The sequence below is a fragment of the Prionailurus bengalensis genome, chromosome D1 (genome assembly GCF_016509475.1).
Source record: "Prionailurus bengalensis isolate Pbe53 chromosome D1, Fcat_Pben_1.1_paternal_pri, whole genome shotgun sequence".
Lineage (NCBI taxonomy): Eukaryota > Metazoa > Chordata > Mammalia > Carnivora > Felidae > Prionailurus > Prionailurus bengalensis.
Genome location: NC_057346.1, coordinates 61183372 through 61210739, shown reverse-complemented (window position 1 = coordinate 61210739; position 27368 = coordinate 61183372). Strand labels below are relative to the sequence as shown.

Sequence of the window (27368 nt, the reverse complement as noted above, 5' to 3'; positions counted from 1 at the left end):
AATCTTTAAAAAAATGGGTACTGAAAATATCCATTCACTGGTTGCCTGAGGATTGAAATGGGTCACAGACAGATTGGGAAGGAACAAAGAGGATTTTTTGAGGTGATAGAAAAATATTATATCTTTATAAAGGTGTGGGATATATAGGTATATCCTTTTTCAAAACTGTACAGATAAGACTTGTATATTTAAACACATGCAAATTTTACTTTAAAAAATCAAATCCAAGCCTGGAGAGAATAGAATGTTTACAGTTGTTGACATTGTATGATGAGAGCATTATGCATTTGTGTTCATCTGTAGATGTTTGAAATGCTCCATAATTAAATGGTTTGATACATAAAACTAGTGAAAATAAGTGTCATCGTTTTATGAAGTATGGTATCATTTGCTTTAATAGAATATTCTGTTTTGGAGCTTATTTTATTTTATTTTATTTTATTTTATTTTTTTAAGTTTATTTATTTTGAGAGAGAGAGAGGGAGAGAGTGAGAGGGAGGGAGGGACAGAGAGAAAGAGAGACAGAATCTCAAGCGGCCCTGCGTCATCAGTGCAGAGACCTATGTGGGGCTCAAACTCACAAACTGTGAGATCATGACATGAGCAGAGATCAAGATTCAGACACTTAACCAACTCAGCCTCCAGGGTGCCCCTGGAGCTTATTTTAAATACAGAATTATTTACCTCAATTAATACAGAGCTAAAAATCTTAAAATCCAACTAAAATATTTCACAGCCCTGCTCAGGGAGCATAAAATAAAATAAATAACCTATATTAAGGTTATGATTTTGTTTGGAATAAACTTAACATTTATTCCTGATATTTTCTTTTTTATTCATACTCACACATAAGCTTTTAAGTCAAATGCTAACCATGGCATATTCTTTATGATTATTTGCAAAAGTTCACTGATGATCAAAATTACTCTGAATAATGACATCCGATGGGAAGTATACAACCACACAGCATGCTAGCAGTATATCCGAGGATGTGCCTTAACTATTCCCTCTGAGCTTTCTTAAATGTATCATTTGTTTTGCTAGTAGTATGGTATTTTTGTGCCCTACTAAAATTGTTCAAACATCTTCCTGAACACACTCAATCAAATTTCATATTACTCTATTATTAAAATTCAAACTTATTTTAGGAAGCCAGAGCCTTCATCAACTGGGAATGTACCAGTTGAGATGGCCTTTGGGATGTATATTTTTCTCTACTTCAGATCTGTACATAGCTATTGTTCTGCTTTATTTGACTGACTTTATGCCAGCAAAAGTCAATCAAAGAAAATAATACTTACCAAACACTGTACTTGATGCTTTATAAATATTCTCATTCAAATTTCAAAACAACTCTCTGAGGTAGATGCTGTTATAGCAGATTTAAAGTCAAATTTAGTATAAATCTGTATAAAGTATAAAACCAAGTATAAAGCTAAGGTTAGGAGAGTCTAAGGCATTTGTCTTAGATAACTCATAAACATAAGTTGTATGATTAGAAATTGAGTATGTGTCTCTCTCCCTGTTACTAAATTCACCTTGAGCAATAGTGTTTCTGCTAAGGTAAATATAGAAGTATTTATAGAGGTAAATTTATAAGTTAAAAAGAAAATAAATCTTCTATTTAAAACTGTACAGCTATTTAAAGCCTATAGATCCATGAAAGTTACTTTATATAGTAAAGTATGGAAATTACTTTATATAGTAAAATATTCATTTTTTCTTCCTGTTTTATTTTCTGTAGTGTTTAACAGTCAGACAATAAAATAAAAAAGATAATGTGTGTTCTTCAAGAATAAGAAGAAAGAGGTTGACAATTTAGACCATTAATCATCTGATCTAAACTTGGTGGGGGTCCAGGGTGTTCCCAGGGCCAGGAAGAGCTAAGACTGGAAGGAAAGAAAAGCCTGAGGATTTCAGTGGACCTTGGCAACTAGAGCAATGAAAATATGCTGACTTTTTGGGGGAGGGGAAGGGTTACACAAAGCAAAGGCAAGTGAATTTCAGGGAGCTATTTTTGGCTAGGAAAAGGTGTTGGAATTAAAACATGGCAAATACAACCTGTCATTCTCTAAGACTGTATCTCAACTCTGTTGTGCTGATGATACCTGGTAATCATGCTGATGATCTGGTAATAAGTACATCCATTTGAAACTGGAAATTTCAGTGGTTTAAAGTTTAATTAAAGAGAATCATAAATGTGAAGGTCAGACTTTTGAGGCTACTTGGTGAAAGCTTCTTTTCTGTTAACATCCAGAGAGAAAGTCAGTCCTCTCCTTTGTATCTATGGTTTTGCAACCATTTCCATGGTTCTGGGTTCTGATCACTCACCCAGGCTAACATTTGCAGCGAAGTCCACCATACCATAGAGTGCCTGGGTGCTTGCTTTCTGTGGGGCAGCTGAAAATAAAGGGCCCTTTCATCTGTGATATATCTGTAAATGGTACTACCTGGCACAACTTCCCAAAACTCTCCTCAGTGTCTACTGTGCTGAACTGCCCTGCCTATCTCAACTTTTTCATGGGAGACCTTCCACAAGTATAAAAATATAACCTGGGCTACCTTCCCAAGGACAATGTTCTGACTCCTCTTGCAGTACCAGGCTGGCCTTCCTGCCCAAGATCCCCTACCAGTAAAATTATACATTATATTGTTATTTTTTTATAATTAATGAACCAATATTAACTAAAGTTCATATTTTATTAAAGTTCATATGTTACTCATATTCCCTTAGTTGTACCTGGATACCAAGTTACAGTTCCTAGTGATACCTAGTTAGTTCTGTTAGGTTCTCTTGACTGTGACAGTTACTACTCAGGCTTTTCTTAATTTTGATGACTTTACAGTTTTTAGAAGTACTAGTTAGGTTTTTGTAAAATATCCCCTAATTGAGATTAGTATGATTATCTCCTCCATGATTAGACTAAAGTTATATTATTGGAGAAGATCGATGAGGTATACTATTACTTATGTCAAAACATATCAAGGATATATACTATCAACATAGTTTATCACTACTGATATTAAGCTTCATCACCTGGCTGAGGATGTGTTTGTCAGGATTCTCTCTCTCTCCCCCCATTTCCAAGTTTACTCTTTGGCAGTAAGTTGCAATGTGTAGCCCACAAATTAAACAGTGAGTAGTTACGCTCCACCTCCTTTAGAATGGAGCATCCTCATAATATTGTTTGGGAATATTTTGCATGAGAATTAATCTAGTCCCTTAGTTGTTTATGTATTCAATCATTTATTTTTATCAGTACGGGCTCTAATATTTATTTTATACTTTAGACCGTAATCCAATACTACTTTATTTTTTCACACTGACCAGCTTTGGCTATTAGGAACTCTTTCAGTTGACTCCTGTGTCCCTTTGACTTAACCTCACAATGGTGTGGGTTTTTTTTTGGGGGGGGAGGGTCACCTCGTTACTTTTGGGACCATAACTTGCTACAGGTGTATCCTATATATCACCTGCCCCAATCTTAGATTGTGATATTTCTCCAAGGATTACTGATTCCTTTACTTGGATAATGTTACTGGAAACAAAGTTTTGGTGCTGGGTGTGCTTTGCTACTGGACTGTCATTGGTTTAAGACCCTCTCAGCTGGCAGAGCAAGGAAATATATATGTGTATCCTAGCCTGTGTGTATGTACACACATATATAAATATCCATCATCTATTTATCTATCATCTTTCTGTCATCTGTTGTCTATCTAATACTAAACATAGTAATGGCTAACTCTAATCTGTCACCACGAGAAGTATTCTAGTATCCCTTCATGTTTCTCTGTAAACTGCCGTTCCAAAACTGAGAAACCTGGTCCCCACTATATGCCCTACAGTTACATAATTGTTCAATAACACTATGCATATGTAGCTGTATTAGAATTGTTAACCTATAACCCTATGGGGAAAAATTATCCACTAGAATACAATGCTGTATGTATAGGTCTTTTGCTTTTAGTCTCACAGACTCCACTCATTTCCCGAGTTAGGTTAAAACATTTTCCCCATCCATTTTAGTGAGGTTTTTCTCTACATTTTTAACACACAGTGTTTCTCATATTTTTGTATTTCATCATGGATTCCCCTGAACTCCTTGTTGATTTTTTAAAATTTGCATACATTAAGATCATCTTTTGTGTTCTAAAATTCTAAGAGTTTTGCCAAATGCATATCATAACCCACCTTTATAGTATCATATAGAACCTAAAACCTTCCATGTGCTTCACATATTCAACATCTCCCCACTCTTGCTCCCCCTGGGATGCATGGATATGTTTGTGGTCTCGATAGCTTTGCTTTTTCATAATATAATTTCACTAGAGTCACCCAATATAAAGCCCTTTCAGATTCACTTCATTTACTTCAGAATATGCATTTAAGATTCATTTGTGGTTTTTTCATTTTTTGGTATCTTATTAATGCTGAATATATCCATTGTAGGAGGTACTACAGTTTGGATATTCATTTACCTATTGAAAGGCATCTTGGTTACTTCTAATTCTTTATGAATAAAGTTGCTGTAAGTATCCATGTGCAGGTTTATGTGTGGACATAGTTTTCAAACCCATTGGGTAAATTCTTTGGAATGTAATTGTGAATCACATGGTAAGACTATATTCAGCTTTGTAAGAAACTTCCATATGTTTTTCTTTTTTAAATAATTTTTTAATGTTTACTTTTATTTTTGAGACAGAGTGCTAGTAGGGAAGGGACAGAGAGAGAGAAGGAGACATAGAATCTAAGCAGGTTCCAGGCTCCAAGCTGTCAGCACAGAGCCCAATGTGGACCTCAAACTCACGAATTGAGAGATCATGACCTGAGCTGAAGTTGAACACTTAACTGACTGAGCCATTCAGACATCCCTCCATATGTTTTTCTAAAGTGACTGTGTCAGTTTGCATTTCCACCAAAAATAAGTGAAAAGTTCTCTTGCTTTCTTTGCACCCTGACCTACATTTGATATTGCTTTATATTTAATTTTAGCCATTGTGTGAAGTGGAATCTTATTGCATTTTTTAATTTGTAATTCCTTAATGGAAAAATATGCTGAGCATCTTTTCATGTGTTTATTTTCAATCTGTATATTCTATTTGTGGGGTGTCTGGACAAAATTTTTACTCAAGCTTTAACTGGGTTATTAATTACTTTTTAAATTTACATATGTTTTAGTTCTAGGTTTTAATTTTTTTAATCAAATTGACGGAGCTCTCCTTTATTCCTTGTTTGCTTCATATTTTTATTATAAATATGTGCTGTTGCCATTTAAAAAATTTTTTTCCTTTAACCATTTATATGATCAATATGATTTTTCTTCTGTAGGCTGATGGTCTAGGCTACATTGTTTTCTGAATGTTAAATCAGTCTTATATACCAAAAATAGACACCATTTGGTCATGTTGTATAGTTATTTTGATAAATTATTAGCTTAAATTTACTAACATTTCATTGAGGATTTTTTCATCTGTTCATGAGATATAAGTTTGAGAAATGGTCTATATATATTTTTGGACATCTTTAACTGACTTTGGTGTTAGGATATGTCCAGCTTCCTAAAATGAGTCAATATTCTTTATGATTCTATAATCTGGAAGTGATTTTAGAGGATTGACATAATTTCTTTAGTGTTCAGAAGAATTCATCAGTGAAACGATCAGAACCTGATTTTGGGGGGAAGGTTATTAATTAATGATGAAATTTATTTAATAAACAGAGATATCTAGAAATTTAGAACTGTAAATTTTCTTCTGTGAGTTTTATATCATTTATATATATTCAGTTGACTATTGAGCAACATGAATTTGAACTGCATGAGTCCATGTGGATTTTTTTGTAAACACAGTACAATACTGTAAATATATTTTCTCTTCCTTATGATTTTATTAATAATACTCACTTTTCTCTAGCTTACTTTATTGTAAGAATACAGTAGATAAAACATATATAAAATATGCTTTAATTGTTTATATTATTGGCAAGTCTTCAAGTCAACAGTGGGCTGTTAGTAGTTAAGTTTTGGGGGAGTCAAAAGTCATAAGTGGATTTTCAACTGCATTGGTGTGGGGGGGCACAGTGCTTGATCCCCAACAACATAGGGGTTAGGGGCACTGACACTATATATAGTGTTTAAATATATTTTTAGTGTTGTTGCCACTAAACACTGCTTAGCTTTTAGTTGTAGTGCATGGAATTTATATCAAGAAAAGTTAGGGAATGATTTGAGACAATGAACATTATGACTATAAAAGACACAGTTAGGACATGAAGATAAAGAAACCATTAAAATTTTAATAGAGAACATCACTACTTACAGATTAGCATATCTGAATCCTGTTAATCAGACCAACTGGAAATATGTATGAACTTTCCCTCAAAAGGTAGGACATTGAATTTAGTTTCTTTAGGAAATCATGTTGGTAATCCTGTGTGGCTTTGAAGATAGGGGGTCATGTATTGAATGGAGATTTAAAATCAACTTATAAAAATAAAAATGTATAAATGTAAAGAAATCAATTTTTGTTTTATTTTGTTTGTTTTTTTGGTTTTTGGTTTTTGTTTTAAGTAGGCTTCATGCTCAGCATGGAGCCCAGTGCGGGGCTTGAACTCACAACCCTGAGATCAAGACCTGAACTGAGATAAAAAATTAGACACTTAACTGACTGAACCACCCAGGCACCCCTGTATTTTATTCTTAAATATTATTAAATTTGATCTGTATTTAAAATGAGATGCAACATTCAAATAAAGAAAACACAGGGAAGAATGCTTTTGGGTTCACTTTTGACAAAAGAGGACATCAAAAACTCAGAATGTGCATCTTTCTATACCTAAGAGAAAAGAGCATTTAATGTGCTCACAGGAAATAAATTCTTCAGATAATCATATTTAGATACCCTGTGTCATCGTCCATTAACTCCTTTCAGAAACTGTTTACCGAAGTCCATGTTCCTTGCTGAAATATAATCTTTCATACTTCCAAATCCTGAAGATACATGTTCTGGCTCAGTCACATTGCAAAGTTGTACAATCATTTTCATAACATCACATAGTAAACATGCCATCAGGAAATTAGTTTCTAGGCTCCTGAGCAGTCATTTCTATGTTCTATTTCATTATTTTTATGCACACATAAGTTTCTGCTCACAACAAATTCAAGAAGAATAATAAAAAGATATTTGATCCTTAGGAGTCATAGAGGAGATATGTCCCCATAAGATTACACAAAATACTTGTAAATATATCCAGAAAATTCTTGTAAAGTAAGTGACTGAAAATTTAATCTCTACCTGAACTTGTCTAAGATTCATCTACTTTTGCAAAGCATCAAGTCCCAAAGGATGCATGTATGCTGCATTCCACAAATAAAGAGGGATTTGGAGAGGACAAAGTGGTCCTATGGATAACAGGTTGCCTAAATACACTTCACACACACATGCACCACACTCCCAAGGAAAAATTCTGATTAAATATGACTCAAAACCACTGTTAGAATTTTATACACTCAAGCTTCTCTTAAAAACAAGAGTTTCATCCGTTAACACAAGTATTGTTTTCAGGTACTTTCACTTCATGATTCTCCATAAAGGTAGGAGGTGGCATACTGAGGGCACATAGTGCCTACAGGTTTTCATGAAGAATAAGGAAGAAGGTGCTGAAATGAAAGATGAAAACCTGAGACACTTTTTTTTAACTGCACGAAGTATTCCAGTATTGTCCTCAGAGAAATCAGATACAAAGTTTTTAACTGAGCAATCTATGAAGATCTTTCTTATTTTATATTCAAATTTAGTTATTGTTTTTTCTGAGAAAGCAAAGCAGTTGACAGAAACTGATTGTGCCCAGCTGGAATACTATCCTATTTTCAAATACAGAGAGATAGAGTTTCACTAAATCTCCCTAGTTAAAAGGGAAGGGGCTTTGAATGCGATGTTTGCCCTACTGTAATGGAACCCTATGGTCAGAAGAATATGCATTCAACACCAATATGGAGAGAAGGTATTGAGATTAAAGAACAGACAGCATTCTCCAAAGTTTGTAACTTTAGGATCTTCAGGATCTTTTGATAAGAGGAGCATTTAAAAAATAATCAACCCAGAGTAGAGTAAAATTAACTTCCTTTAGTTATATCCACACCTTCAAGAGCTAAGGAAACAAGAGACTCTATTGGGAGGTGAGAGCATGGATCACATGCTCACGAATCTGCTTTGTCCTCACACCGTAGATAATAGGATTGAGGGCAGGTGGGAAGACAACGTAGAGATTGGCAACAAGGATGTGAACATAATGGGGAATTTTCTTGCCAAACCGGTGGGTGAGGAAGGAGAAGAGACACGGTGTATAGAAAACACACATGACCCCAACATGTGACCCACATGTGCTCAAGGCTTTGTGACGAGCATCTCGAGATGGGAGGAGGAAAACTGCACGGAGGATGTAGGCATAAGAGATTCCAACAAGTACCACGTCCAAAATAAGAAAAGAAGCCACAAAAAGCCCGTAAATGGCATTAACTCGAATGCTGGCACAGGCCAACTTGGCAATGCCCATGTGCTCACAGTAGGAATGCGCAATAATTCGAGTCTCACAAAAGGGCAGACGATGGGTTAGGTAGAGAATGGGCAACATGAGCAGGACAGGACGCATTATAATGCCCACACCAATGCCTGCTAGCACCCGGGGTGTCAGGGTGGTTGTGTAGTGGAGTGGTACACAGATAGCCACATAGCGATCAAAAGCCATGGCCAACAGAACAGCAGACTCCATTCCTGTAAAGGTGTGTATCAGGAACATCTGAGCCACGCAGGCTCCAAAACCAATTTCATGTGCATCAAACCAGAAGATACCCAGCATTCGGGGCACTGACGATGTGGAGAGGGCCAGATCTATGGCTGATAAGATGGCTAGAAAGTAGAACATAGGATCCCGCAGAGTACGGTCAGACCAGATGATCAGCAAAATTGTAACATTGCCTAACAGAGCCATTAAGTAAATGGAGCAAAAAGGTAGGGAGATCCAGCCATGGAAACCCTCAAATCCTGGGATGCCTGTGAGAAAAAACGTGTCTGGGTGGAAAGCAGAAGTGTTTGTGTGGAACATCTTGCCATTGATGAGAAGAGAAGTAGTTGACTACCTCTAGAAGGAAAAAACAAGAGCTATGAACACATTTCTCAAAAGTCTCCAGTAGGCTTAATTTTTATCTGTAGCTTTCTTATTATGAAAGCAAATACTAAAACTTGAGTTCAAAGTAATATGTAGGCACAGACTGAGCACTCTACAAATGGAAGAAACATTAACTTTATGAGAAGTATACTTCTCAGGTTTTGGACATGAATATCATATTCATTTGCTGAAAACCCATATAAGACCTGGAATTAATTTAAAAAAACATGAAAGGACTTATATTGAGATATCAATCCTCTTTGAGGGCAAAATACACTTTACCTAAACACATCAACACAAAAGCACGGAACAACAGATACAGACACCCGCAAACAGAACATGACAATACATATAAGAATATAAGATACCTAGACCTGTAGAATGATAGGAAATACAGTAAGACTTCTTAAATCAGTTCTGCATCAGTTGTGACATTGATATATATTTAGAAAATCAGACCCAAAATGAAGAACTGTGTTTCATTAATGTGTCCCTCCATATTTACTCATATGCTCCCACAGGCATGCTGTACTGTATCTGAGATATAATAAGAGTTGCACAAAGATAGACAGACACTGTACTATACAAAGATAGGAAAACACTGCAGCTGGAAGTCACCTCCAGGACAGAAATGCATCTCTTTGCTACAATATTCTGATAGGAATTAAATTAATAAAGAATCCCAAGGTTTCCATTGGTTGCCAAATTCTCAAGAATGTCCTAAGATATCCAACAATTCTACCTATCATTGCATAGGTGTGTGGGGGAGAGTTTGGGGGGAGGGAGACAGCGAAAAGATATATTAGAAGGAGAAGCATTGCGAAAAGTAAAGATTTGTTTCCAATGACAATAATGGTGGTCAACATCAGGCTTAAGAAATCCATGCTCCTGATTTACCACACTCTAGTTATGATTGCTCTCTCTCTCTTTCTCTCTCTCTCCATTCTTTCTTCCCTCCCTCCTTATTTTCCTTCCTTCCTTCTTCTTTCTTTTCTTTTTTCTCTTTCTTTCTTTCTTTCTTTCTTTCTTCTTTCATCTTTCTTTTTTTCTCTTCCTGTCTTTCTGTCTGCCTGTCTGTCTTCCTATTGAAAAAGAAAAGAAATATAAGAGAGCACTATAGAAAAAAAAATAAGGAAGGGATAGGAAGAGAAGAGAGGAAAGGTAAAAAAAAAAAAAAGAAGAAGAAAGGAAAACAGAAGGAAACATAAAGGAAGAAAGGTAGGAAGGAAGTTGATCTCAGCTCCAGTTGACTCCTGAGCAGACTGACAGAGAAAAGTCCAAATTTGGGGAAATATTTTATTAATGACATTAAAAAAAATAGAGACTCTCCAGTTATGTAAGTACTGCAAGACTATAAATGTTCATCTCCAGGCTATTTATTTATCTTCTTCCCTCTTTGTAATCAATTTTAAAAACCTGCACTTAACTCTGGGCCCCTGATGAGCATATTTTAAAATTATTATTATAGAAGACCATGCCCTAACACACAGATATCACTGAGAATTGAGGTTGTTTATACCACAACTATAAGCTCCCTCTGTAGATGGTTATTTAAAAAAATCTAAGTTGTCTTGGGGTGCCTGGATGGCTCAGTCAGTTAGGTGTCCAACTTTGGCTCAGATCATGATCTCACAGTTCATGAGTTCGAGCCCTGCCGTCTCTGCTGACAGCTCAGAGCCTAGAGTCTGGTTTGGATTCTGTGTCTCCCTCTCTCTCTGCCCCTCCCTCACTCATGCTCTCTCTTTCTCTCTCTCTCTCTCTCTCTCTCTCTCTCTCTCTTAAAAAAATAAATAAAACATTAAAAAATTTAAGAAAAAAATCTATGTTGTTTCAGCATAATCCAGTAATGACCTCTTTCAGTCAGGAAGTCTTTCTATGGTAGTAAGATAGAATATAGTAGCTTAATAAATTTAGCTGTAACCTGTTCCTTAATTGTTAGATGAGAGTCTCTGATCACTATTCATCTCCATCACACATTTAATAGGAAACTCACCTGCAGCAGGAGTAGGGCTAGAGAGCTCTGGTATATCCAGTAATGGGAATAAGGTTTTATACTACCTATATTTAGGGCCCTTGGGGGCCTGTCTGAACACAAAGCCAACTTAAATCCCCTGCATGAACCATAGCTAACACCACAGAATCTCCTGAGAAAGATTCCATTATCTGCACTTAGGATAAAGGGACTGATGGAGAAGCAAACACCTTCCCTACATCCCCTACACATCTTGTCAATAGAAAATCAGAAATGCGAAACTAATGCTACCAAATGTGTTCATATGAAATATGACATGAACAGAATCTCTTATTGGGTAAATTTTGCATCTTAATTTTATTAGATATCATAGCAATGCACGTTTAGAACATAATTTAACCTATATATATATATATATATATATATAAAACTATATATATATAGTTATATATAGTTATATATATATATAACTATATATATATATATCCCCTTCCCACATCCATGTCTTACTACTCATCAATAATATATCGTAGCTATTGAATAAGACAAAATATCTTTTTTCTATCCTATGTAGTGCTAGTCTTACTGGCTTTATTTATTTATTTATTTATTCATTAAAGATTATTTTGATTTTTTTTTAATTTTGATTTATTTTTGAGAGAGAGAGAGAGAGAGAGAGAGAGAAAGCATAAGCAGGGGAGGGGCAGAGAGAGGGAGACGCAGAATCTGAAGCCAGCTCCAGGCTCTAAGCCATCAGCACAGAGCCTGACACCAGGCTTGAACTCACCAACGGTGAGACCACGACCTGAACCAAAGTTGGTGCTCGGCCGACTGAGCCACCCAGGTGACCCAAATAGAAGTTAATAAAAATTAATTTAACATAAAAATGAAAAAAAAAAAATGAATTTATTTATTTATTTATTTATTTATTTATTTATTTATTTATTTTAAATGTTTACTTATTTATTTTGTGACAGAGAAAGAGAGCAGAAGCACATGAGCGGGGCAGGGGCAGAAAGAGGGAGAGAGAGAGAATCCCAAGCAGTTTCTGCACTGCCAGCATAGAGCCTGACACAGGCTTGATCTCACAAACAGTGAGATCATGACCTGAGCCAAAACCAGAAGTCAGACACTTAACCAATTGAGCCACCCAGGCGCCCCACATGAAATGTATTTAGAGACATGAAATACATGGAAACCAAGGAAAAAGATGCATTACCCTAATATTACAAAATAAGGCCAAATGTATTTTTCAATGTAATGAATAAAAACAAAGTGAAATTACATTACTTAATCATAGAAAAATATAAAGGGCACCTGGGTGGCTCAATCAGTGAGGCATCAACTCTTGATATTGGTTCAGGTCATGATCTTGGGATCCCTGACTTCAAGCCCCATGTGGGGCTCTGTGCTGACAGCATGAAGCCTGCTTGGGATTCTCTCTCCCTCTCCTCTGCCCCTCTTCCCCCTCATGCTCATTCACACTCTCTCTAAAAAAATAATTGTTTTAATTAATTTTTAAAAAGAGTGAAAAATATAAGAACACCACTTACCAAAATTTCTATTAGGATGGTGACACAGTAGGAAAATCACTGACTGGGAGGTGATGTTCCCAATACATATATTGGTTAAAACACTTATATTAACAACACATTAAAATAGTGAATTGAAATTATTATTAATCTATAAAGAAATGACAAAACAATGTAAAATATAAGAGCAAATACTCTGGCACTTTAAAGGAAAATAATATCCAATGAGCATAAGAAAATTTTTTCATCACTGTTACTCATCAGGAAAATAAAGCACCATGCTATACCTACAACCTTTCCAATATGGCTGAAAATTAAGACTGCTAATTCCAAGTATTCATAAAGATAGGAGCATCTGCTGACCACTTTGGAAATTGGAAGTGTCTGCTAATTCTAAATATTCCCAGCAATTACTATTACATAAATGTCCAAAGGAAATGAGTGATTATGTTCACCAAAATACATACACAAAAATGTTCATAGGGATTTATTCAGAATAGAGAAAAAAATTAAATAATTAAAATTATTCAACAACAGTAGAATATATAAATTAATTGGGTCTATTCATCAAAGAAAATACTATCAGGGCACCTGGGTGGCTCAGTCGGTTGAGAGTCTGACTTCGGCTTAGGTCACAATCTCATGGTCTCAGGTCACAATCTCATGGTCTGTGAGTTTGAGCCCCACGTTGGGCTCTATGCTGGCAGCTCAGAGCCTGGAGCCTGCTTTGGATTCTGTGTCTCCCTCTCTCTCTGCCCCTCCCCCGCTCATGCTCTGTCTCTCTCTCTCTCTGTCAAAAATAAATACACATTAAAAATTTATTTTAAAAGAAAATACTATCTATTAAGAAATAAAACAGCACAATAAAAACAATAAGAAGCAAACCAAAAGAAAATACAAATGAATTACTATTACACACAAAATGGATTAATCTAACAGAAATCTTGTAAAGCAAAAAATAGACACATCAAATTGTGTTAAGTTTTTGATGCTTGAATGTTTTTATGTGAAACTCTGGGGGCAATAAAAAGGACAAAAAGAAAAAAGAAAAAGAAAACACCACTATACTATATCTGCATGAACTAGAAGATAAAAATAAGAAGAGATGAAGTGAGTGTGAAGCCAAGGAATGAGTGAAAATTGGAAATATGCAGATAATCATAATGGCTTAAGAGGTAACAGAACTATCAAGAAAAAATCACTGTTGCACATCTGCCAGATTGTAGTCTTATTAGGATGCACATGGTAAATGCATTGAAATAAGCAAAATCAAAAATACAATGCTTTTAATGTTTGCTTTTTATTTTCCTAGAATGTACCAATTATTCTATGCCCAGAGAAATCAACTTACCCTTCCATACAGCTTGACTGTGCTCTCTTCCTAATTGATCATCACCCCCCTCATCTCTCTCCCTGCCTCCCTTTCATTATATACACACAGCCCTCATTGTTTTCATTTGGAACATCATATAATGTATGCTGATATTTCTCATCTACTAGGGAGCAAATTCCTGAAATTATCATGTACATCCTTATGCATATCCCAGTAGTTGGCACAATATGCTGGGTAACGTTTCTTATTAAATTATGTTGAAAGAATGACTGTTATTGACCTGAACAACATAAGTCATTTCAAATAAAAAAATGTAGTATTATGGAAGATAAAAGCTAATAACATGAGATTATAGTATTTAATTTAAATTTTATATTCCTCAATAAGGAAATATTTTTATATGATCATAATTTATGCATCTTGATTAAATGGGTATGGCCCTAGTTGTGCAAGAGAAAAAAAGAGTCTAATCAGTGTTTCTATTGAGGAAAGCACAGGGATATCTGGCTCTTAACTCAGGAAGTAAAAATCATGAAATAGTGTGCTAAGGCCACATTAGAAAGGCTTTCAAGAGGAAGGAATTTTGAATCGAGTTTTGAAATCACTACTAATGTGAAATTGGCCATTTTAGAAGAAGTTGCATAACAGAATATTTTCCATTTTGTAAATTCCCCCAACATTGTGTGTATGTGTGTGTAAATCTATCTTTATGTGTTCATATACATATATACATGTGTGTGTGCAAGCACATGTTTAGGAGTGTGTGTGTACATGTGTGTGTGTTTAAGAAAAAATGGCACAATGAGTAAAAAAGGAAGTAAAAATATATATATTCCATTTTGCATTAAATCAGTTGAGCTGGAAAGATGTGCTGTACGCACTCACTATTTTTAGAATTATATCATTTATTCACCTCTTTCTGATGTAGTATAATATCCTATTATCAGTCTGTTTTTGTACATTTTTTTAAATTTTGGCAATGGTAGCTTACACCAATGCACACGTTTAATGTCAACTTTCTTGTATTATAGTGTGACTAATAGTAAGTACATGCATTCTTTTATTCTTAGATTGATTCATTCAGCATACGTTTATTGAGTAGCTGTGTGAGTCACACTATAAGTAACTAAGTGGATAAATAAAGTAATATCAAATTCCTTATCACCCAGGAGGAGAGAGGATGATATGTACACATTGCAAGTGATTATAATATTAAGTTGTGAGTAAGAGAATGGAGCAGAAGTGCACAGAAGGCAAAGAAAAGTGAGTATTGCTCTATCTTCAACAGTATGAAGATAGTTACCCTAAAATGTGCATACATATAGAAATTCACTCCTATGTGAACCAATGTTTTTCTTTATCTGAAACAAGATTTTATTTGAATAGTAGACTTTGAAAATTAAAATGCAAATACCAGAAAATTGGTGTGCCATTAGTATTTAGCGAATGAAGGAGACAGGCAATAGGTCTTAGAAAGTAGGTATATTTGGAGTGTAAAGGGATTTATGAGGGAATAGGCATATCTCTATAAAGCAAAAACCAAGGATGTTAATTGTGATATGAAACCTGAAATTAGGAGGATGTTTGGCATGGGCAATGTAACAAAGGTCCTAACATCACATGCTGGTCACTAGGAATACTAAATAAGGTGGTACCACTGGAGACAGAAAACAAAATACCTGAGAGATATTTATGAAACAAAATCAGCTAGTCTGGAAGACTGGAAGTGGCTGATGATAGAGGTACTTCAGAGATAGAGTGATCACATACAAGAGATCAGGCTACAGAAAGTTAAAAAAAGGAACATATGAGTGAGATCAAGAGAATATGAGCCAAAATAACAAAAGATTGTGGAGATAATGGAGATAACTTGCCTCGCATTACACAATGAGGAAGAGAAGGATAAATGATGAAAATAATTATTTCCAAATTAAAAATTTATGTTTTAAAGACTAAGAGGTAATACCAAATATATACATGAAAAATATGAATGTCATTTTTGATGGAGTTAGGTAAAATGAGCATTTTGAAAATTTTCCTTAAATAATAACTTTAAGAAAATCAAGTTTTTATTAAATATCAACAAATTAGTTGTGGACTAGTATCTTGTGTGTGTGTGTGTGTGTGCGCGCGTGTGTAGTACATATACAATATATATATTATATTAGATACTTTTTGTACTTTGTGTCACTTTAGCTTCAGGTTATTTTATGTGAGGGTGGTATTAAAATAAAACCCATAAACACCTCTTATAGAAACACTGTTGCCAAGGGTGAGAATAATAAACACAACATAGTAATACAAATAATTATAATACTAATGGCTAACAATTATTTTGTATTTATTGCAAACAACATCCTGGGAACTATGCTGATGACTTTAGAAGCATCATATAATTAAGTCTTCATGCTTAATCTCTGAAATGAAACTATGACTATATTTGGAAAGTAAAGAAATAGAGGCCACTGAAACTTACGCATCAAAGATAGAAGTAGGAGTGGAATCAAGTTCTGTTTAACTGTTCAAATCATATATGAAAAGACAGGACAAAAGGAAACAACTACAAGATGACTCTCAAAGCAAGTGAGAAAACCAATAGAACCTAGGAGGTGACAGTGGGCAGCCTCTCCAGGCTGCAGGAGGTTTCTTCCTTCAAGTTTACATCAGAGTTGGGTCTATGTAAACCTAAATATATTTGTGAGAAACGCCACACAAAAATTAGGAGGAAGGTTTTTGTAGCCACATTTATTTCCTCACTTCCTTTCTATGTATAAAACCAGGACTTAATCTATGATATGATTCTGGATCTTTGCAGTATTTTGATGAAATCACAGGATATCACAATACGGTTTTTGTAACGCAATGAAAATTTGCATAATTTCTGAAGAGGAAAAAAAAAGACAAAGAAGAACAGATAAGGGGGGGGGGGATGCAAAATAAGGAATGAGAAACCAATACAGGGACACCTAGAGATAAAAAAGGAGTAAGAATCATCAAAAAAAAAAGAGCCATATAAATGATAAAGGGTAACCAGTACGTGTCCAAAAAAATACGGCATGCCCTATAAATTCTACTTTAAATCTACTGACACCAGTTATTAAAAATCACATGTCGGGGCGCCTGGGTGGCGCAGTCGGTTAAGCGTCTGACTTCAGCCAGGTCACGATCTCGCGGTCCGTGAGTTCGAGCCCCGCGTCAGGCTCTGGGCTGATGGCTCAGAGCCTGGAGCCTGTTTCCGATTCTGTGTCTCCCTCTCTCTCTGCCCCTCCCCCATTCATGCTCTGTCTCTCTCTGTCCCAAAAATAAATAAACGTTGAAAAAAAAAATTTAAAAAAAAATCACATATAAAGACTCTGCTATGCCCTCACTTACCATACAAATTGGATAATAAAGCTTAAGCTTTCAGTCTCTGAATTCATTAAAATATTTACAGAATGGACCCCCTTCCCCCCCAAAAAATAAACACTGTCAAGCACATTTAAATTTACTAAATTTAATATCACAAGGCGTTTCTCTGCTCAGAAGTTCCATCTATATACATATTCCTTTTTAATTCTTTATTTTTGCAATATTATTTTCTTCACACGGTCATAAATCTGTTTGGTTCTGACTCCGTAGATGACAGGGTTGAGCATTGGTGGCACTACGACATAAAGATTGGCCAGGAGTATGTGGATATAGTGGGGGACGTTATGGCCAAAGCGATGTGTCATAAAGGAAAAGAGGGCTGGTGTATAGAAGGCAAGAATTACACAAACATGAGAACCACATGTGCTGAGGGACTTGAGTCGGGCTTCGCGGGAAGGAAGACGGAAAACGGCACGGAGTATCTGAACATAAGAAAGGGCAATGGCTATGATGTCAAATACTAGATTACAAATTGCACATAAGCCATAAATAATATTGATCTTGATGCTGGCACAAGACAGACGAGCCAGACCCATGTGTTCACAGTAGGTATGGGGAATGACATGATTCCCACAGAAGGGCAGTCGCAAAATAAGAAACACAAATGGAATCACAGAAATAAATGACCTCACTAACACACCAACACCAATCACAGAGACAACCTTGTTGGTGAGAATGGTGCTATATCGAAGTGGGTTGCATATGGCCACATAGCGGTCATAAGCCATTGCCAACAGGACTGCTGACTCCATACCAGTGAAGTTGTGGATAAAAAACATCTGGGTGAGACAAGCATCAAAGATTATCTCCCTGAGACTAAACCAGAAGATCCCAAGCATCTTGGGGATGGTAGCTGTGGACAGACCCAAATCAATGCTAGCCAACATGGCCAGGAAGTAGAACATGGGCTGGTGTAGGCTGCTGTCAACCTGGACCACAAACGAAATAGTGAGGTTTCCTATGAGTGCAATCATGTACACAGCGCAAAAGGGAAAGCCAATCCACATGTGGACAGTTTCCAGTCCTGGGATCCCCAGCAGCAAAAAGAAGGAGGGATGAAACTGGGTGTCATTGGGAAGGGACATCTTGATAGGCAACGCATAAGTCCATGTTCTTACAATTATATGTCCGTTAATCCTCAGGACACAAGGTAAAACTCTGCAACGTTTTAAACCTAAAGAAAAATAAGATCATACAATTTTGTACATTCTCTTCTTCAGTTAATTCACACAATTAAAAATGTACAATCAGAAATCCATCTCGAGCAATGTGAGGAAGTGAATTCTCAGTGAAAACCTTTGGAAGCAGTTATGCAGTGGATTATAATAAAACATTTTTCATAATATATTCATCTTTGTTAGCAACTTTCTTTTTTCTTTTTTAATTTGCAATGGTCTCACCACTGGTATTAGGCTAAGATTTTGCCTTAATTCCTACTTCATTCATTATCTTCTGTCATCACCAACATAATTTACTTTCAATTTTGGCATATACAGAGTTGTGCTGGCCTATGTAAATAGTTATTTCTGTTGGTTCCATTTGGTTAGATGGTAACACATAGGTGTTGACATACAAGATGGGTAACAAGTGTTAACACAGATTCATTAAAATGTAGTCTAAACTATTAGAAATAAGTCTTCAGGATTAAAATCCATCCATTTGTTAATATTTATTCATTATTATTATAAAATAAGAAGCAAATGTGGTGAAAACAGAAGAAACTACCTTTTTTTATTTTAAAAAAATTTTTTAACGTTTTTTATTTATTTTTGAGACAGAGAGAGACAGAGCATGAATGGGGGAGGGGCAGAGAGAGAGAGACAGAGACAGAATCAGAAGCAAGCTCCAGGCTCTGAGCCATCAGCCCAGAGCCTGACACAGGGCTCAAACTCATGGACCATGAGATCCTGACCTGAGCTGAAGTCAGACGCTTAACCAACTGAGCCACCCAGGCACCTGGCAACTACCATTTTTGAAGGTACTGCCTATTACTTTCCACGTTGTCGGCACCTATGCAAGTACCAGCTCTAATCTTTATAAACACATATAGGAAAACATAGTTAACCATATTTTTACATGTGGATCTGAACCTTAAATAGTTTAAAACCCTTGCCAAACGCTTGAAGTGCTTGTAGTTCTGGAGCTGTGGAAAGAAGGTAGAGAGGAAATAATTAAATGGGAATGGAGAGAGATTGGAAATAAGGAAAAGCTGACTCGTGCCTCAGTCACGTCAGATCCACACAGCTTCCCTTTGTCCACACACATTCACACAAACACATAATCTCTTTTAAATTCACATCCCTCTGAATAAGAGATATCAGTGTCTTCATTATAAATCTCAGGCAGTCATTATTTTAAGAGTTAAGATGCATGACAAATATGTTGAAGAAAAGGCCAGGTGGCATATTCTGAGCAAGCTGAATCTATCATATCCAAAGCTACCCAAGCTGTTCTACATGTTCATGTACTTTATGTCACTTGTTACAGTATTTCTGAAGCACTTGATCATTCTTTACATGTAATTGTTTTCTGGTAAAAAGTGTCTTTTCATGATTTTATATAATTGGAGGATTCCAGAGGAGCAGTAGTAATTATGATCCCAGTTTCAGTTAGACAATCAGGGTATTAGCCAGACATTGTTGTATGAGAAGCAGAGGCAAGAAGTGTCATGCCTGTGATAAACAACTAATAGAGGGAGTAGTACCATGTGGGTGAGGAAAGCTGGAACTCCTGGGAAGAAATGGTAGACATTTGAAAAGGAAGGAAGCTAAAAATAATAGGTATTATTTGTTTTTTTTTAAGTTTATTTATTTATTTTGAGAGTGAGAGAGCACGCAAGAGAGAGCATGAGTAGGGGAAGAGCAGAGAGAGAGGGACAAATGGGAATCCCAAGCAGGCTCTGCACTGTCAGTGCAGAGCCCCAATAAGGGCTTGATCTTATGCACTGTGAGACCATGACCTGAGCTGAAAACAAGACTCAGAAGCTTAGCCTACTGAGCCACCCAGGTGCCCCTAGATGTTATTTATAGGCGATGCTGTGTGACATGACTGTAAGAATAGTCTCTCTTCTATAATCCTCTGGCCTTGTAATGGAATGGTGAATAAAAAGGCATGATGTGATCAACACAAGAATAGAAAGTAGGATTCAATTATGGGAGCTAAATTTTCTGTGATTTATCAATGTAAGCAAAGTGCCAATGGCAGATTCTTTTATTAAATAATTTTTATATATTCTTCAGTAACATCTCAGAAGATCAAAATTGTAGGCAATAGTCTTAGAAAGCTACAAAAACAAAACCCAAACAAACAAAAAGGGTGATGCTACTTTTCAAGTAGATTTAAATTTCAGTACCTTTATCTCTGTCCTCATGGGATCATTTTTGGTGTTTATTACGACACAATACTTTACAGTGCTTAAAAGCATGAGCTCTATAGTTTGACCAATTGTGTCGAAACTCAGTTTCCTGACTTAGTCACTCTATAATCAAAGGAGATTAAATAACAAGCACTTTTCATCTATAAAATAGAGATTAGAGATAATAAAGATTAAAACCCTAAGTATGTTGTTAGTTTTAAACAGATAATTTTTTAAAACACTCTGAACCATGTTCCAAAGATATTAATTATCCATCATTCTTTAGATATCAGGCAGACTAATTTTTCTAAAATGCCCATTGAATGGATTCAGGCTGAAATCCAAATGCTTTTACTAGAATTATATGGTTTTTCCTAATGTAATCCTACTCATTCTCTAAACTTCAGTCCTAGTCCTCTATCCCCTACACTTATCCCATGGCTCTTCTCTTCCTTTCCTATCCCTCTCTTTCCCTTCAGCCATCACTGTGACATAAGGAGGCTCTGTGAGCTGGGAGATGGGGAAGACTCACCAGAATGAGCACCAGGAGAGAATCCTGTCTCTGTTTTATCTCAACCTGCTCAGTCTTTATGAGGGTGCTGCTCTTTGCCTGTGAGGAGCCTTTAACAGGAAATTCCCCAGAGCCAGTTTTGTAAAAACACACAAGGTCTCTGAGGAATCTAATTTATAATTCTGACTCAAAAAGAGAGAACCAATACGGAGCTATGGCTTCTGAGAAAATGAAGGCAGAATAGTGAGGTTTAAGTCAGCAAGATGACGGAATAAGAGGACCCAGGACTCTTCCCAATACGAAAACACAGATTTAACAAGCATTGATGGATGAAAAGACCTATACGAGAGTTCCGGAATTCAGTTGAGAGATTACAGGATCCTGGTGGCTCATACAAGAATATACAAATGGAAAAGGATGAGAAGAAAAGTTTCACCTGACCCACACCCCCTCTCCCCCAACCTGGCACTATTCTGCGCCAAGAGAGATTCCCTCAGCCCATGAGTTCTCCCGTGGTGGAGTGTGGTGGAAAGAGTGAGCAAGTCTGCCCCCGCACACCTATATGTGTATCCACATAAACATAGTTCTCATTATTCTCAATAGCTATGTTCTGTAACACCGAATTATGTTCTTGAACACTGAATTAGAAAATTTGGAACCGTTGCTCTTAGGGGAAATGCAGAGTAAGATTCCTACAAGCATCTTGTCACAACATTTTTGTCAATCAGCCAATACATAAACTTTTTTTAAATGTGTGTTTCTGTGAAAATACACCTCCTTTAATACATAGTTCTTACAAATGATTAATTGTACAGTCCTTAAATGATTGAAAACCGGGGGCTTTGGAGGCCACTTATGTTGGTTCCTTCCACAAAGTCTTTATAAGACAAGCCAGTCTCATTAGTGTTGATACTTGTTTTCCACTTACTGCTTACTGCTTAATGCCATTTAATAGGCATTTGAAGAACTCATCTGCAGCCTCCTGATTAGCAGAACCTGCCTGAGGCCTGAGCTCCAAGTTTAACATTGTATATTCTTTGTTGCCTTTTTTTTCCAATATATGAAGTTTATTGTCAAATTGGTTTCCATACAACACCCAGTGCTCATCCCAAAAGATGCCCTCCTCAATACCCATCACCCACCCTCCTCTCCCTCCCACCCTCCATCAACCCTCAGTTCTCAGTTTTTAAGAATCTCTTATGCTTTGGCTCTCTTCCACTCTAACCTCTTTTTTTTTTCCTTCCCCTTCCCCATGGGTTTCTGTTAAGTTTCTCAGGATCCACGTAAGAGTGAAACCATATGGTATCTGTCTCTCTCTGTATGGCTTATTTCATTTAGCATCACACTCTCCAGTTCCATCCATGTTGCTACAAAGGGCCATATTTCATTCTTTCTCATTGCCACGTAGTACTCCATTGTGTATATAAACCACAATTTCTTTATCCATTCATCAGTTGATGGACATTTAGGCTCTTTCCATAATTTGGCTATTGATGAGAGTGCTGCTATAAACGTTGGGGTACAAGTGCCCCTATGCATCAGTACTCCTGTATCCCTTGGATAAATTCCTAGCAGTGCTACTGCTGGGTCATAGGGTGGGTCTATTTTTAATGTTTTGAGGAAACTCCACACTGCTTTCCAGAGCGGCTGCACCAGTTTGCATTCCCACCAACAGTGCAAGAGGGTTCCCGTTTCTCTACTTCCTTGCCAGCATCTATAGTCTCCTGATTTGTTCATTTTGGCCACTCTGACTGGTGTGAGGTGGTATCTGAGTGTGGTTTTGATTTGTATTTCCCTGATGTCTTTGTTGCCTTTTGACACATTTTCTAGCCAGCCTGTGCCAGCCTAGAAGAGTGATTGTTATTCTGACCTGGAATGATATAACTGAATACCTTTGACCTCCTCACACCAGGGTTGTCCCACTAGGCTTTTTTTTTTTTAATTGTCATCTCTTGAATCCACAAATTTAACCTCTTTTTCATCTTTTCCATATTTTTATCTCACACTACCTACCGATGTTATTTTAGTACTTTCCAGAGTGACTTCACACACAGATAGACAAGCTTCCTCTTCCTTTATCAGGGTATATATTATATTTTTGATTCATTAACCTTGAACTCACAACCAACAATGCTATAACTCACACTTGAATGGAGTTTATCTAAGATGGTTATTTTCTCCGTAAGGCACATTACAATCTTGCACTTATAAACACTAGAAAAGTATTTATACCAGTAAACTCCATAAATGGTAAGATATTTACTTATTCTAGTGTGCATCAGCCGTATGCATGGGGGCCATTTTAAACAGTGGAATCAACAAAAAACACAAAAATATGAAAAATGTGGCATGAAACAGATTGCAAAAGCACTTGTTTATAGCTGAAATGAGAACTCAGAACCTCACCTTATTCAATCTCTGGGAATGTGACTGTCAGGCAACTCAAATATTTACCAGCTCTTTGCATGCTGCAAATAACTGTTAAAGTGCCATGAGAATTTATTTGACAATAATTTAAGTTACAATTTAAATTGTATGGAGTGGGCAAATTTGCAAGTATGGAAATCCCCATATAATGGAGCCCTCCTGTGTATTTGTAATTTATATGACTCATATCTAAGATGTCCACAAAGAATGTAAGTAAATGTAAAATTAATCTGATAAAATTCCAACCTCTACAACTTACAGATTGGTGAGATTGACACAAAAATGATGTAAAAACTGTTCAGTGCTCTCAAAGGAGCCTGAAATACATGCAAAAGCATAGTACATCTAGATGCCTGAGAGGATTGCATGTTTATTAAAGTTGTCAAAGTTTCCACATTAATGTTTAGATATAATTCAACTTTCACCAAAATCCCATTTTGATTAATTTCATATAATCAAATAAATCTTCCACAAAAATTATTCTGATGAATTGTGAAAAGAATAAGGTACGTGTTACAACATGTTATTTAGACTCTGATATAAAATTTTAAAGTCTAAATGACTTAAATATTCAAATGTATATGAATATGAAAATCATGGAATAAAATTAAACCAAATATCAAAGTTATAGTATGGTTGATGTTTGTTTTGTGTTTATATTTTCCTATATTAAAAATAAAAAGACATTATTTAAAGTAAAGGAACTAGACACTTATCTACCCTTTTGTGATAAATACACATGATGTATTTAAGAACAATTCCGAGACTCAAGCAATCCTGCTGAGAGGCGGGCTCCAGAGACACTCCAAAAAACTCACCTTCCCTCTCCCCACCCTTGTTAGATTCTCCTGTTATTAAGATGTTAGTGCCAAAGACTTAGAACCTGAGTTCTGAGCTCAAATTGAACTCCCAGCGGTTTTTTCTCTTGACATGTGGGGAGGCCACCCCCATTCTATGCCCTTGAGAGCTTTAGAAATCAGAAAACATGTCTGTAACTGAGCTTATTTGGAAATGCTATAAGTCTTGAGAGAACTAAAGTGTTCCTCAGACCAAGATGCTCATCCTCATCCTCACAGGTCCCCTGGTAGGTAAGGCACTGTTTAGTCACACTCATTTGTGTCATGGGCTGGCTAAGTGGACCATAGCCAAAGAGAAGGTTTCAGGGCTCTAATAGAACAAACAGACTCTATAAAAAAACATGTTGTATAAGATTTCTTGGGGCACCTGAGCCTATTTGCCTTTGTGGCACCTGAATAGACTACCTACCTCTGTTTTACCCTGTATGGGCTGAGATTAGGCTGCAACTTTTATTGAGAATAAATTTGTGCATGGGCTTCTCTGCTTAGTTCAGTACATCAGAGGGAGTCTGATGAAGGAAAGGATGGGAGTATAGATGTGTCAGTTCTTTAGCCTGAGTGAATCTATGGTATTTGAGCAATGTCTCATACTGCTCATGTAGTCATAAATGCATTATGCCATTTTACATTTATAAAACCTTAAGAAGTGCTCATCTCCTAAAGCTTAATGTAAAGATTACAAACTTTGTAATTATACTTAAGTAGGGTTCAAATTCCACATCCTTGAATTCATAGTAGAATAGCTTTGGGAAGTAAATTAACATTCTTAGGGTTTTTTTTAAAGCTGTATTATGAATATGGTTATCTACCAACCCCCTTCCTTAAGGATTAAATGGGATAATGCCTGCAATGTTAGTAATATACTACCTAATATATGCCAATGCATGTTGATTAATTTTTGTAAGGAGATGTATAGGGGTGTAGAATTTAGCCAGAAGATATAATAGTTTTTTTTTAATTTTATTCCTCCCCAAAAGCAGATGTAAGTTTCTTTTCCTCTGAACCTTCTTTTTATCCATCCTATAATCAGACAAGGAATGAAATGCTGACAGAATTCAATTTTGTTAGAAACCAATCCCTGGGTATGTCTTAAAGATTTAATATTAGAATCATGAAAACTGTTAATGCACTATCGTGTTTGAAGATAGTGTGCACTAGAATAAATTTATAGTGATTCCACTGGTTGTCTTAAATTTATATTGAAATTATTTACCAGAAAAATAATAACATTCCTTTGTCTTTTCCTTTTCTCTTTTTCTTCATTCTTTGGAACAAGCAAATATATGAAAGTACATGGCCTCTGCCAAGTATTTTATTTGCAATATATATATTTACAATATAATATATTTATTTGCATTATATATATATATATTTTCAATATAATAAATGAGAAAACATGCAGAAATAGACAATATGACAAAGCATAGAAGACAGGTAAGTATACATATCATAGGAACAATTGAGAGATATCAGTGATGGTTCAAAGTTTCCAGAAAAATAATCTCACAGGAGCTGATATGTGAGTACAGTCTTCAATTCTAACCAAATTACTAAGGGTTTGTATGTGTGAAGAAATGCTATGACAAATAAAGACACAGGGTTACCACCTTCATGAAGTGAGTAGATGACCAGTTCTCCAAGGAGAGAAATATAGGAAAGGTATTTCAAGGGGTTAGAAAACTTGCTAATATTTTACAAGACATAGAAAGCTACATCTTCTTTGTAACTTCTTGGGTTGTACATTTTTCTGATAAATACATTTGTAACTCTGTATTATTTACTTACATACTTTAAACAGAGCCCATATTTTAGACCTCTCTTACATTGAATGTATATCCTTTTTAGGTTATTTCTTATGTTTATAAAAGTTTTATTATAAATGTGTGTGTCTACACCCACACCCATACATGCATACACACACACACACACACACACACATATGCTTAATTTTTGCATGTGTGTCAATGCTAATGGAAAAATAAAATTTATGCTTCCTTTTTTCATTTTTCTGTCAGTTTGCAAAAATATACTTTACTTATTCTAAGTGCTTCTGAGTATTCTAAAATATAAATATACCACAGATTTTTAAGTTCAGTATTACTTTACTGATGGGCATTTATTTACTGATGGGCATTTTGAATGTTTCAATATTTATTCTTTTACAGGAACTTTTACAATGAAAATTACTGTATATACTTCCACATGTATATATGAACATTGTCCCCTGAGATGGCACGTAGTTAAATTGGTCTGTCCAAAACTTTGTTTTTAATAAGAATGATCACTATACAATTTTCCACTAAGAGCAGGTTCAATTTTCTCCAATCAATTGGGCATAAGGATCGCTCTTTAGCCCAAACCTCACTAATGCTTGTTTTCATCATTCCTGAAATTCTGTTGGTTAAAAAATCCAATTCATTTCCTGATACATTGTTATCAGCCCCACTCTGGCCATCATGCTGAATGAGTTCCATGTCAGTGTGAATGAACTTCCTCCTGGTCCTTCCAAAGAAAGTCACACATCCTCCCAAATTTTGGTATTCCCTTCTCAAAGCTATACACTATCACTTGGCATCTTGGCATGAACTAATATGACTAAAATCTAAAAGAAAAGGTATATTTTCTATTTAAAACTTCCTATCATCCCTCCTGCCTTTCTAACCTGTGTCTTACAACTGTTTCTAAGTCCTCCAAACCCATGACTCTTACACATTTTTCCCCACATGATTCTACATATACATTTACAAATACATGTATCGTAATGAAAGAAGAAGTTAGTTGAAGGAGCCATTACATACAGTGTGGTT

The 27368-nt window shown here is 35.9% G+C and overlaps 2 protein-coding genes across 2 annotated transcripts; both read right to left on the bottom strand.

Annotated features, from left to right (window-relative positions):
- Positions 1–8167: 8167 nt before the first annotated feature.
- On the bottom strand, positions 8168–9109 carry LOC122483451 (olfactory receptor 52J3-like). Its single transcript, XM_043580458.1, has one exon. The coding sequence runs from the start codon at positions 9101–9103 to the stop codon at positions 8168–8170; it is 936 nt and encodes a 311-aa protein (XP_043436393.1). The 5' UTR covers positions 9104–9109.
- An 8451-nt stretch (positions 9110–17560) lies between these two features.
- On the bottom strand, positions 17561–18502 carry LOC122483450 (olfactory receptor 52E2-like). Its single transcript, XM_043580457.1, has one exon. It carries the CDS (start codon positions 18494–18496, stop codon positions 17561–17563), a length of 936 nt encoding a protein of 311 aa, XP_043436392.1. The 5' UTR covers positions 18497–18502.
- Between the last annotated feature and the right edge of the window lie 8866 nt (positions 18503–27368).